Source organism: Indicator indicator, chromosome 14, assembly GCF_027791375.1.
Source record: "Indicator indicator isolate 239-I01 chromosome 14, UM_Iind_1.1, whole genome shotgun sequence".
NCBI lineage: Eukaryota > Metazoa > Chordata > Aves > Piciformes > Indicatoridae > Indicator > Indicator indicator.
This window is the reverse complement of record NC_072023.1, coordinates 20996624-21010303: the sequence shown is the minus strand read 5'-3', so window position 1 is coordinate 21010303 and position 13680 is coordinate 20996624. Positions and strand designations below refer to the sequence as shown.

The 13680-nt window shown below is 36.6% G+C and overlaps 1 protein-coding gene across 1 annotated transcript in view; it reads left to right on the top strand.

Annotated features, from left to right (window-relative positions):
• The window catches only part of AEBP2 (AE binding protein 2), a 46370-nt gene that overhangs the window by 28073 nt on the left and 4617 nt on the right, over nt 1-13680 (top strand). Inside the window, exons 4-6 of the mRNA XM_054386711.1 lie at nt 3043-3229; nt 9461-9585; nt 13114-13181. Coding sequence (XP_054242686.1) covers nt 3043-3229; nt 9461-9585; nt 13114-13181 — 380 coding nt within the window. The remainder of the gene's footprint in view (nt 1-3042; nt 3230-9460; nt 9586-13113; nt 13182-13680) is intronic.

Below are 13680 nucleotides of genomic sequence, written 5' to 3'. Positions count from 1 at the left end.
TGTTTTGCTACATATTTTTATATCCTATTTGTTAAAATCACTGGTCATTTCTGCCCATGAATAATGGTGGGTATGGGTACACTGGAGAAATTAAACTTCTTACTTGTTGACTTATTTTCTCTTGAAGTAACATATCCACCAATCCGGACCCAATCTATCATACCTAAAATGGAATGCAAAATTTTGAGATTTAGGTTTTGGGGGAAAAATCAAGAGATTGGTTTGAAGTTGTACATAATAGTAGAGTTTGATTTATTAGAAGCCCTCTAGATCTGTCTAATTATCTGGTGGGAAGCCGATTTGGTGTGACTTACCGTCCCGAGATCCTGAAGTGACAGCCTGAACTGCTCCTTTATCTTTGGAGAGAAGAGACTTTACCCATTAGTAACGGATTGCTGGATATATTATTTTAGAGAGAAAAAAAAAAAGAAAAAACAGGTAAGATTTTTCTCCTCTTCTACTATTTCCTGTCTACTACGAAGTTATTCTCTGTCATCTTTAATATATTACCTGTTGATTAATTGGATGACATGTCCAGATAGTCTCAAAACTACACCATATCTGAATGTAATGATTTCTGCAAATATTTAATATGACTTACTGAAAAGAGATAATTACTAGTTGCATATATTGAAGGTGTAAGGGTGTTGGTTTGGGGGTATAGAAAGTAAAACTTGGGCTGAGCAAGAAAAGTGAGTTCTATCTTCTGCAGATAATCTTTATAGAATATCTATATTTGTTTTCTTTGTACAGAAGTAGACAAGTCAAGTTATGACACTGTGAGTCATAAACAGTGTTTTCCATCTGACAAGAAATACAATTAATTAAGCCTTATGTACTTGTGTTTTACAAAATCTTTAAAATGTGCCTAATACAAAGCTCATGTTATTTTCTGAAGGTATATACAATAATAAACTTGAATATGGTAACACATGCACTGGAACAAGACTTTAAGTTATTTTTAATTGATTGAAGGCATCGGCGAAACTGAAATTTTAATTTCTCACTGTAATTGAACTTTAGGGATTGCTATTGTGGGCTTTTATGTCAGTGTTTGTAGGATCAGAAGGAGCTAGAAGCTGAAGTCAGGAGCACCTTAATGAAGGTTTTTGTCTTCACGGACACTATATAATTATGATGATGATGGAGAGCCATTTGTTAGGTATGAGGTAGAAGCAGACTTTCCAATTCTGCAGCCACCGTTGGAAAACAGCAAAGTTGAATTTTAGGAGCAAAACATGCAAAGTGCTGTTCTAGTGCTGTTTTCTTGTGTTTCAGTCAAAGGTGCAGGCTTGGGATAGATCACTGTAAGGCATTTCAAATTCATCCTTAGTCTTCAGAGAAAACTGACCACTGTATCCATAATTGCAGTGTCACTTATTCCTGAACTCCTGCTGGAGCTGCCTCATCCATTTGCTGTGGAAGGAAGTGCTAGAGAAGAGAAGTACAGATGAAGGAGCTGAGAAAGATAGAAAAAGAAGGGGAGGAGCAGAACATATATGGAAGAAGAACTTTCTAGTGGTTTAGGGTGCTGATTTTTTTTTTTTTTTAAACTACTGGCTGATCAGCTCATTTGCCATGCTGCTATTTTCTGCATCAGAAGGAAAACTGATTGTGCAAATGTACAATTCAGTGCAGCCAGTGATGGAATGTGTATCTTAAAATGACTTTTATGTTAGTCTGTTCTTGTGAGACCACACCTTGAATACCGCATCCAGTTCTGATGTCCCCATCATAAGAAGGACAGAGTGAGTCCAAAGGAGTGCCACAAAGATGATCTAAGGGCTAGAGCACCTCTGCTGTGAGGATAGGCTGAGGGAGCTGGGGGTGTTCAAAGTAGAGAAGACTCCAGGGGGACCTTAGAGCTGCCTTCCAATACTTGACAGGATCCTACAGGAAGATTGGAGTGTCTAGCAGCAAGATGAGGAAATGGTTTTAAGCTGAGGGAGAGTAGACTGGATCTTGGGAAGAAGATCATCAGTATGAGGGTGGTGAGACTCTGTAATAGGTTGCCCCAGGGAGATTGTGGATATCTCTGCTCTGGGGGTGTTCAAGGCCGGGCTGGATGAGGGCTTGAGCAGCCAAATCTAGTTGAAAGGCATCCATGCCCATGTCTGGGATGTTGGAGGAGATGATCTCTAAGGTCCCTTCCAACTGAAGGCGTTCTGTGCTTCTATCATTCTATTACCCTTGTAAGCCCAGAGCATGAGAGAAGAGGTTTGTGCCTCATTCCTCAACAATATAAGTACTCATAAACAAAATAATTCAAATACAAACCAAATACTTATAAAAATGCCAAAATTATTGTAGTCACTACTGGCTTAGTCACATCTACATTGTGATTTCTGTGGTGTTTGCTTAATTGTAGTTGGATCTTTGATTATTTTGAGAAAGAGAGGTCATTTTCTTTAAGGACTTTCTTAAGTACGTCTGAAGCGGTAGTAGCATTCCCAAATAAATAATTGTTAAAATAACATTTAAATTACTGAAGTTGAAGTTTTACACAGAACTGCAAGTTGACAATTTAGTGACTTTATTTAGCATTTACCCAAAGCATTAAGCTGTCAGAAATTTAATGTGGGTTAGAGTATATTTTTTTTCTTTTCTGGTTTGTCACAAGAAAGGAGAACAGTAGAGAATGTTACTGTTTATGAAATTATTAGAGAGCTGTTGACAAATCCAGAATTGCAGTGAAAGGCAAGAGAATGTGGATCTGTGAAGGGGAAAAATCTTCAGAAGCATTTATTTAGGAAGAGTTTGTCAGTGCATTGTCTGGTTTTATGCTACACAAGATGATAGAATGTAATATAGCAGAGAGATGATCATACCATGGAATAATTGAGAGTTACAAAGTTCTGACAGAAATTTATTTCAGATGATGTTTCTATTTTTCTTTTGTAAGAATTGCATGATTGTTAAAAATTTGTCTTCCTTTTAGTGTTGAAGGTTGAGCCAGAAAAGGGAAACTGAAAGATGTCAGACTCTTGTAAATGGGTGCATGTAGTATGCTGATAGTGGTGTTCTGTTTTCTTCTCTCATTAGTGTGTAGTTGGTGGGTGCAATGCCAGCTTTGCATCTCAGGGAGGACTTGCCCGTCATGTGCCCACACACTTCAGCCAGCAGAACTCTTCAAAAGTTGCCAGCCAGCCCAAGGCCAAAGAGGAATCTCCATCTAAAGCTGGAATGAATAAAAGAAGAAAGTTAAAAAACAAGAGACGACGATCATTACGTAAGTGTTTCCAGAAGCAGAAGCTCTTGAATGTTTGGACTTGGATAGGAAGTTCCTCTTCCATGTGGTTGTTTCTCAGCAGATGTATCTGGTAAGGTTGATAATCATTAGCATTATAGTCTCACCATCCCTTATGACAGAAGGAGAGCAATTCTAGATTCTGTTTGTGTTCATTTCTTAGGGCAAAGCATCTCTGAGTCATAGTTTGCATTTACAATTTAAAGATGTTTTTTGTTTTGGAGTCACTTTTTGTTTGCTAACTGTATCACTGTTGGAAAATGTTCTGTTTAGTGATGATGAGATCTGAAGTTTGGTGCTGCAGATGGAGATTGCAGATTCATATAAAACAGAGAGAAATGCATATTACATAAGCTGTCTTTTGAGCACAACATTTCATTAGCTTGATGACAGTTTCATGAGCTTAACCAAGTGATAATTTTGGGCAGATTCCACTTGCTGTGTTTTGTTTGTTTTAATCTTTCTTTGCACAGTAATGTTTGTTAATTTCTATGAACCGATCTGATGAGAAGTATGATTTGGCATTTAATGTGAGATTTCTCTCTAGCAAGTAGTAACCATTTACCCAGTAGCTTTTCTAGTCCATTTTGATGCCGTTGTTTGATTCCTGAGTTGTAATAGAATCAGACTAATAACCATGTCAAATTTATGTAAAGATTCCAATGTACAATAATGATTAGGAAAAGCTAGGAAATTGTTAAAAAATGTAGCTTTTGCTTTATAATTGCTTTGGATGCCACCATACAATTCTGAAGTGATTTGCTAGTTAAGATCTGTTATTGTGGCAGTTTCATTTTAGAGCAGAGACATCTGGAAAGTAATTTAGATTTTTTTTTTTTAATTTTTCCTGCTGGAATGTCAACAACTGAAAAAAAAAAAAAAGTGCATTAGTCTTGACCTGTTGTGTAAAGTTAGCTTTATAGTATTAGAGAAAAGCGCAAGATGCTTTTTTTTTTTCCCATGAACCACTGAACCTGTTTTATGTCATACTGCCCACAGAAATCAAACTCTCTTCACAAGCAGGCAATCATTTCAGTCCTATCTCCTAGCAGGCAGTAGGCTTTGTATTACTTCATTGGGTCAGCACTTAAAGTCTTACTTTTCCAGAACTCTTTTGTGGCAGAAAGCTTTCCTATATTGATCTTTCTGTTCCTGTAAAGGAGTAACAGTTACCAATTATTCAAATAGTACTGCAACAATGAATGTACATAGTAGTTGCCTGAGGTGATTTATATCACTATTGTGATTATTCTTAATACCTCACCTATGTTTTAAGCAACTGAAAATTGTGAAGCAGTGGTCATTTTTCTGCCTTGAAGGGAAAGAATGCCTGTCCTGGAAAGTTAAAGAATCGCCTAGAATTCTGTAAAGTGTATTTTCCTGTGTCTTTCTTCCATACTATGTGACAACTAAGCATCTCAGTTCCCCAGCTCTGAGAGGAACAGCTGTTAACTTTAGGCATGGTGATTTTGAAAATTTTTTCCCTTTTATTATTTTTTTCTAAATGCTTGGGTATTCTTGCAATGTGAGCAGATTTTATAATTCAGCATCCTAAAAGTTTAAACTTCAGTAATTCCTCTGATTTTGACACTGATTAAACATTCAAAGAAGGTAAAAAGCTCTTTTGTTCTTTCCAGAATTTTACTTTCAAAGAGCTTTCCCTTTGACTCTAGCAGTCCATGGAAATGTGAAGGCTCAAAAGGGAAGGTTCGTCAGTGAAGATTTTTATGTTCACTTTGCATTATCCTTTTGGTTCATCTTAGATGTAATGAAAGAGAGATTTACTTGAAATAGTTGCAAGTTCCTAAAGGATTTTCTTGATTTGTTGACTGTTTTACTCACATGAAATATAGATGTCTAAGACTGGTCACTTCAAAATTTTCACTCTCGGAGATTCCTGAGTTGCATTTTAGCTTCTTTGTCCATATTGATTTTGTTACATGGCTGATTTAATGCATCTTAATTCATTTTTTCCCCTCAGCATATGCAGAAGTACTTTTTCAGGTTGGCATTTTGTTAGAAGTTGATTAACATTATTGACTTAGAAGTTTCAGGTCAGGAGCTTCATAGTTAAAACTTCAAATTATCTGCTATGATGTTCTAGTTGTGATGATTTGCTACTAATTCTTAAATGAATCTATGGCAAAGAAATGTAAGTAGTAAAAGTTATGGAAATGCTCAAGATCAGACTGTAGTACTTGATTGGTCCTACTGTCTTGATCAAGTGTGACACAGGAAGGAAAATGACAGCTGCCTGAGCAATTTGTCTTCTTTACCTCTTGAGAAAATGCAGTGCTGGCTGCTGAGTTATGCCTTAAGGCAAAAATCATCTCTAACTGAGTTGGGAACTGACTTCTGTAATGTATTTCTCCAGAGGGTATGTGACCCAGATATGTATCCAAAGTTGATGTCATTTTCTGAAAAGGCAAAGTATTGGTAGCTTTTCTTTAAAACTTTGTGAGGCTTATTGTTGATTAGGTGGACTCAACAAAGGGCTGTCACAACTTTGCTTGTCTTTCAATAACTAAGTTTTACCTTTAATTAAAGAACAGACTGTGTGTGCAAGCTTGTCTTTACAATAAAAGTGGGTGTGATGGACAGCAAGGACCCTTATCTAAGAAGGCAAAGTAAAAAAACAACAACATTTTCAGTCTACAATATATAAAGCTAGGAACACAGATGTATATTTAGATGTTTTAAGTGTCCAAAGGGAGTGTTGTTGGAACACATGGACCAGGGTCTCTGCAGGTTGGGTCAGAAGAACTGGGTGTAAAACAAGATACTATTTGGTAGTGTGAGATCTTCCTCATTGATGGTTAGACCCTGGCTTTTTTGTAGGTTGTGGCTTTCTAAATATATGTTAACAACTGATTGCTAATTTGTGCTGCTATTGAAGAATCCTCATGTCTGAATTCTTAGTTTAAATACAGCAAATCAATGGATTTGGTTTCTCTGTTTCATATCTGAAGGTTAACACCCTTCTGAGAGGCATCAATGCATGAATAAAGAGAAAACTGTACTGTGACTTTATATTTGTCAAAAATGTGATCCTTTAAACTATAAGAAGAATTCTTACTTGTAAAATTTATTTTTTTTTTGTTTCATAACATTTTGCTGTTTTTTCACTGTTCTACTTTTTTTTTAATTATTCCTATCCATAAATGGTATGTTACCCTTTTAAGTTTGGTAGTTGGTACTTTTATGATGGAATCATGTTTTACTATGAACACCTTTATAGCTGATTACATTAGTGGTGCTATAGAGACTCTCTGATTTGGCATATACATCTTGATGATGGCCAATGACAGAACAAAGGGCAATGGGTGGAAGGTGACGTGTGGGAAGTTCCGTGTGAACATGAGGAAACATTTCTTCACTGTGAGGGTGACAGAACACTGGAACAGGCTGCCCAGGGTCTTGTGGAGTCTCCCTCTCTGGAGATATTCAGGACCCGCCTGGATATGTTGCCGTGTGATCTGGTATAGGCGATCCTGTTCTGGCAAGGGGGTTGGACTGGGATGATCTTTCGAGGTCCCTTCCAGCCCCTAACATTCTGTGATTTTGTGTGAATTCAAGATGACAGTTAGTAGTTTTCTTTCTCTTCTGGATAGCCTTATTCTCTGATCAATGTAGTCTGCAATTTAAAGGTATAAAGCCAAACGCTATAAAAGTGTGTGTCTCTAGAACAGGTCATAGATTTGCTCTTCTGAAGCTATTGCAAAGAATTTTGTATTACATTTATGGTATTGTCAATTGTTTTTCCCATAATGAAGATGACGCCGTAGTTACCAATAAACATTGAGTAGGGAAGATAAGGAAACCTAGTGTTCATAGAATGTACAGTGTGACTGGTACTCACAGGAGACTTGGAATTTCATTCAGTAGGCTAATGGTATGAAGATTTTAATTTGTTAAGTAATTGATGTTTACTTGAAACTTGTCTTAAACATGACGGGAGATACCGTACTTGGAAAATAACGTTGAGGGAATAGATTTAATACACCTAGAAGATACAGCATTAAGAGTCAATAAGGAGTAAATAAAACTACTCATACACCTTTGACAAATTGTGGCCTTTCTTCTGCAGCTGTTGAACGTTATCCAGTGAAGCCTGAAAAGACTTGCAGTATGAAACCAAACCCAAAAATGTGGGGTCATCTTTTCCTTTCCACCGCCTTTCCTTCCCACCCCCTTTCCTTCCTCCTTTACGTTTATTTATAAAATACTTACATGCTTGCATCACTGACCACCTGCAGCATGAGCTGCGGTGGTAGGGTTACCACTTGCAGCAAGAAAACATTGTATCGAGGTGATTGCCTAATTGGCAGTATCCAGCCGAGATAGAATAAGGACAGAACATAAAGTACAGATGAATGCTTAACAACAGTTGCTTCCAGGAGCATAGCAAATACTAGCTTTAAGTGGAATTTGGAGGTTTTGAAATAATGGACAGATAATCTCAGTGGAAAGGAATCTAGAAGTTGTTTTAAATGAAGACAACAGAATTTCAAATGGCTTTTTTGCAGATGACAGGATGATATGTACCTGATGATCCAATATAAACTCTTCATTTCAGTGTGTTGTCTTGAGAATTACTGCTCTCAAGGCTTAGGAAATCTGAATGCTTTTGTTCATACCTTATTTGCTCATGTGATTTTACCACTGGACTATATGAAGTATTTTAAGTGGGTGTATTATTTCTAAGAGTGTGCAAGTATGTGCCTAGTAGCAGTTATTTTTGGTTAGTGTTTTTAGTGCAGCATTGATAGGCTTTCTTTATGCTCTGAATCAGAATTAAATGATGTTCTTATTATTCAAGAAATGCTTAACTATAAAAGTCCTTTTCTAACAGGAAAAGTGCTTTATTAGTGCCTGCTGGCTTTAGATGGCTTTTAGACTATCAGATGAATGTTAATTTGCATTTTACTCATTATAAATTGAAGTGTGATGCAGTTGGTGCTTCTTGGCTAGAAAATAATCTGTTTACTAACAAAGGACTTGTACATAGAAACACATCTAGCATTGTGGAGTTTCTCCAGCATTATTACTCCTTGGAGATGAAAAATTTAATGGGAAACTAATGTTTTCAGTGTATTCACAATAATTGTTTCATAATCTTTAGTTTTGTGTTCCACTGCAGCACCAAGCCATTTTGTTTTCAGTGCTATTGTTGGTCTCTTTGCAGCATCTCAGTATCCACTGCATGTAGCTGGGCTTTTAAGTGATTATAAATTAGATCAGAGAAGGATGGTTTTAATAAAGTTAAGAAATAAGGTGTAGGTATAATTCTGCTTTTAAGATGTTTATTATATGCACTGTCATGTTCTGAAGTACTTTAATACTGCTTTTTTTAAAGTCACAGCAGTAACATTGGAACTTTTGACTATGCTGCAGGATGACTTGGCCAGTTAGATTCCTATAAACACCATAATTGGACTGGACTGGTTTTGCATTCAATTAGAACTCACATTTACTAATGAGTTCTGGGTTAAATGGGACTTTTTGAATTATTTTTTTTGAAAGAGATTCTTGCAGTGGATGTTCCCAGGGGCACTCAGCGAAATTAATGAATTCTTAATTTTGAAGATTAAGAAAGAATAGAATTCACTTGAAATTTAAAACTGAGCAAGTGTAATTGTTTGTGAAAATAGCTTATTTCATCTACAATGAGTATGTTTTGACCTAACTTGAACAAATTGTAGCCCTCTTGGCACAGCTTGTAAATATCTACAGCTCTTGCTTATAAATATTTAAAGGATGAGTGTCAAGAGGGTGGGGTCCAGTCTCTTTTCAGTGGTGTCCAGTGATAAAACCGTGGGCACAAACTGGAACACAGGAAGTTTCACCTAAACCTAAGGAAAACCTTTTTACCTACAGAGTGACAGAGCACTGGATCAGGCTGCCCAGAGAGACCGTGGAGTCTCCTCTGGAGCCTTCAAAAACCCACCTAGACACATTCCTGTGCAACCTGAGATATGCGAACCTGCTTTAGTAGGGAACTTGGACTAGAATGGTTCCCAGAGGTCTTTTCCAATCCCCACCACTCTTTCTCTCCAATTACTGTTTACAGTGCTTTGATAAAGTAATTCTGTTGTCATGATGATAAATGATTCACTAATGCCACTTCAGACTTACATGCTTGCATGTGTTTGAATCCTTTCAGTGTGTTGAACACTAATGATCTCTTTTCCTCCTTGTTTTCTTTCTTTCTAGCAAGACCTCATGACTTCTTTGATGCACAAACACTGGATGCTATAAGACATCGAGCCATCTGCTTTAACCTCTCAGCACATATAGAAAGTTTAGGAAAAGGCCACAGTGTTGTATTTCACAGTACTGTAAGTATATATATTATGCATTCTGTTTGTTTCTGAAAAATCTAATACTTCAGAAAGTTTTCTGTTTTGATGATGTAGCCATTTATTCAGAAATAAGTAATACTGGGTATTTCACATTGTTATCCGTCCTTTTCGGTTAGCAAATTAACTTTTTGAAAGTAGTGTTAGTGGTTGGTTTAGTTTACAAATTAATAGCTTGCAACTTTTACTGTCTGGTACTTGGGGAATGACCTAACAGCAGATATATGTTGCAGAAAAAATTGGTTAGATGTTCTAAGTAAGAATGCAGTTCAGATGGCATCTCTATATATTTTCAAGCAACTGCAAATTCATCATGAAGGTAATTGTGTAATTGAATCCTAAAGATGATGATCAGAAATTCGTGTCCTTTTGTTTCAGTGTGAAAGGTATAATCTTAAATAAAAGCGTTGTCCCCCTTTTTTTCTTTCAATAAATTTACCACCAAAATGTCAGTGAATTGCTGGGAGGTTGCAAATACCAGTTGGGGAACTGGTTTTCAGTCCTGTTTCGCTGTCCTGATTTGTTAATTTCATTTGTCTTTGGTTAGGCTGAACATTAGTATTAATTTAGAAAAGCTCAAAATGGGCAAAGGACTGCATTTGGGGGTAGGGATTAGAAGATCAAAAAGCTGTATTACCTCGAGTTTTCTTAACCAGATTGGGACATATGAGCGCATTGGTAGAGACTCTGGTGAAGAAAAGAAGTAAGAGATGGGATGAAATGAGAGGGGAGTACTTTGTAAATTGGCAGACTAGTGCAGCATGAACTGCAGTCCAGGGAAAGAATACTAACTGCTGTGTCTTCAGGTATGGCTTAACCTTAATACAATTCAAGCTACTGAACTGTCAGTCTCTTTCCATTAATAAAGGATTAGTTTATATGCAGGAAACTTATTTCAGCCTGTTCCATAAGGCTGAGTTTGTGGCCTCTATTAGACGTTTTTCTCCAATGATTACGTGCATTGAGCACTAGCTGCAAGTGAAGATTTGCAGATGGCTTAGCTTTTACTGTATTTAAGTCTCATTCTAGTTTTCCTGGCCAACGTGCATTTTACAGTGCTGTGAGAAAAAGGAAATTCTCTTTCAATTCACGTCTTGCTTTAATCTAAAAAGTTGTCCAGACTACTTAGTTGTGGAAGTTCACCTCTGGATATTGGAAAAAATCATTAGGAGGTGGAATTAGAGGGAGGAATGTTCTCTAAAACGGCCTTAAAATAACTTGGAGGAAGTGGTGAAAATCCTTTTAGCTTATCATGCATGTGTCACTAGATGGTAGGGCATTGATTAGATGTGAAATTGCATGGACCTCAGTGTGGGAGAGGTGGTACCAGTGGGAGAAATGCTCTGAGGTTCCTAAGCCTTATGCTGCACTTCACTGCCTTTGTGGTGTGCTATGCACTTGTGTGGGTTTATGGTGGACATCAGCTGTGTTGATGAGCATCAGCCTCAAATCTGCTTTAAAAAGAAAAGGTAGAATAGAAGTCAATAAGAACAATATGCTGTTGTATTGAGCTAACGGTCACTTCAGATGCAAACATTTTCCCTAAATTACAAGCACCAGGACATTGAATGGTGACTGGCTTAAATAATATGATTAGTGTGGTCCACCTGCAGACAAGGGAAAAAAAGGTGTAATTATCAGGGGCATTAATTTGAAATAGGAAAATATGAAGATAAATTGTCTTGCTATTTGAAAACTGACATAAATACTGCAGGTGGTTTTTTTTCTGCAGTGTAAGAATACTGTCAGCACAATGCAGTATTTTGCAGGATGGATATTCTAGTGAAAAATTAATTTTAAGAATCTCTAAGCAGTCACTGTAGATACCTTTCATCTCCTATGATAAGGCACTTCTTTTGTGTGTATTTGTGCTTATATATTTTTATATATAATATATATATGCATATATATAGAAACATATATATAATTTGTTTAAAACCCCACCAATTTCTTTAGATGTAGAAATTTCTAGAATGCAATCAATAAGATCTTTTTTGAAGAAATGTCTTTGCCTTCCAGAATTCATCTTTGACTTTTTTTTTTCCTTTTAATTGGAGCCCAATTATTGTGTTGGGTTTTTTGTTTGAATTGTCAGGTGCAAAAGTCAGGCATTTCCATCTAACCTAATTGATGCTGCAATAATGAAAAATTGTATCTTATAGGTTATCATGTCCTTTGCCCCTCTCCTCCAGCTTTTTGAAATAGCTAGATTTTGTTGTCTAAAAAAATCTGAATTAGAAACTGTTCTTCGCTGGCTTTAGCTTTTTTAGATACTTTAGCTCAGCAGTCACATGTTACCTGTGTTCTGGAATCTTAAAACTTTGAAACACAGTGAATTAATAAGGATGCATACCAATTTGTAAGGTGACATTTTCTGGTTTTCCAGAAGAGGTCAGCAGAACTTCATTTCTGATTTGAAACAACTTCTGATGCATGTTTCCTTCAGAAAAAAAAATCAAATTAAATTCCCCTTTTGTTTCTGGGACAGTGCATGAGATTTAGAGAATATAGTAAGAGGTTTTGGTTTTTTTTGTTTTTCCAAATAAAGCAGTTTAAAGCATATATCTCCTGGCTGAATTATCTTTTTAAATGAAAAACATAAATGGACTCAAGCTCTTTACAAAGCATCGTTATTGCAGACAAGCTAGATTTCTTCCATTTCAGTTGTAAGTTCTGCAAACCTGACCATAAAGCTGTCATCAGTCTATCAGATGTGGTCTTTGCTGCTCCTTTGTCTTCACAATTCCCCTGCTCCAGTGTAGAGTCCTTGAACGTCTCCAGTGTCAGCCCTTCTCATAGCTTGCAGTTCTTCACAAACCACTCCAACATAGATCCTTTCCACAGGGTGTAGTCCCCTGAGGAACACAGTGGTCCAGCCTTGGGGGGGTACCAGGTCCTGCCAGCAAACCTTCTCCAGCGTGGTCTTCTCCCTCCATGGGTCCACAGGTCCTGACAGGAACCTGCTTCAATGCAGATTCTCCATGTGATCACAGCCTCCTTTGGGCACATCCACCTGCTCCAGCGTGGGGTCCTCCAGAGGCTGCTGATGGATATCTACTCCACCATTATGCATATGATGTGTTCATATGTACAAGCATTTGAGAGAAGATTTTGTTCTTATGCCATCCTACAATTGAGCCATCGTTTTCTTGCAACTTCCATAAATATCTTGTGGAAAAACATGAACATTTTTGTAGAGGAATGCACATTCCAAGGTTTTGGAGTAGATGCTTAAAAATTGGAAATTTTTTTAAAAGAGAGGAAGGCTACTTATAGGATGCCACTTTTCCTTTTTAATTATTATTAATTTTCAGGGACTGCTCAGTAGACAAAGGTTTAAAGAAAAATATTATACATTACCAAAAATGGTTTTAGTAGTGATATGTATGTTCTGTTTGTCTATAGAATTAATACAACTTCTACAGAGTAAAAGAATTTGCTTCTTAGGACAACAAAAAAAAAGTCTGCAGAATTAGTTTTAATTATGGTTTATGTAATTATTGTCAGGTAATAGCTAAAAGGAAAGAAGATTCTGGAAAAATAAAACTCTTGCTTCATTGGACACCAGAGGACATGTGAGTATATTGGCAGTCATATATAGAATTTAAATGGGGAAGAAATTACGATGAGGTTCCTAAACTGTCTATCACTAAATGATGTTATACTTTTGAATATTAAAAGTTCATGCTTTGAAAAATACTTCTTAGAAAATAATTTTGAAGTTAAAAAAGGAAAAGCAGTATTTTAATTGATTTTCACTTTGACTCTGAAGTCTTTAGGCTCTGATATAAGTTCAGGTAAACTTGAAGCTGTGTTTTTGATGTGTTTTGTCATTATGGGTGTTGATGACAAGGTTCTCTAATTATTGAATGGGGAGTTCAGGTTGGTTTTACCAGCCATATGCATAAGGAAACTCATCACTGAGACAACTTTGGTTTACCCACTGATGCTTTGTGATCCTAAAATACTTCTAAGTACTGAAAAATGAACAATCATTAGTGTAAAAGCAGAACTACAAGAATCTTTGCCTAAGAGCCAAGATTTAACAGTATAATAACCACATTTGGCCCTTTA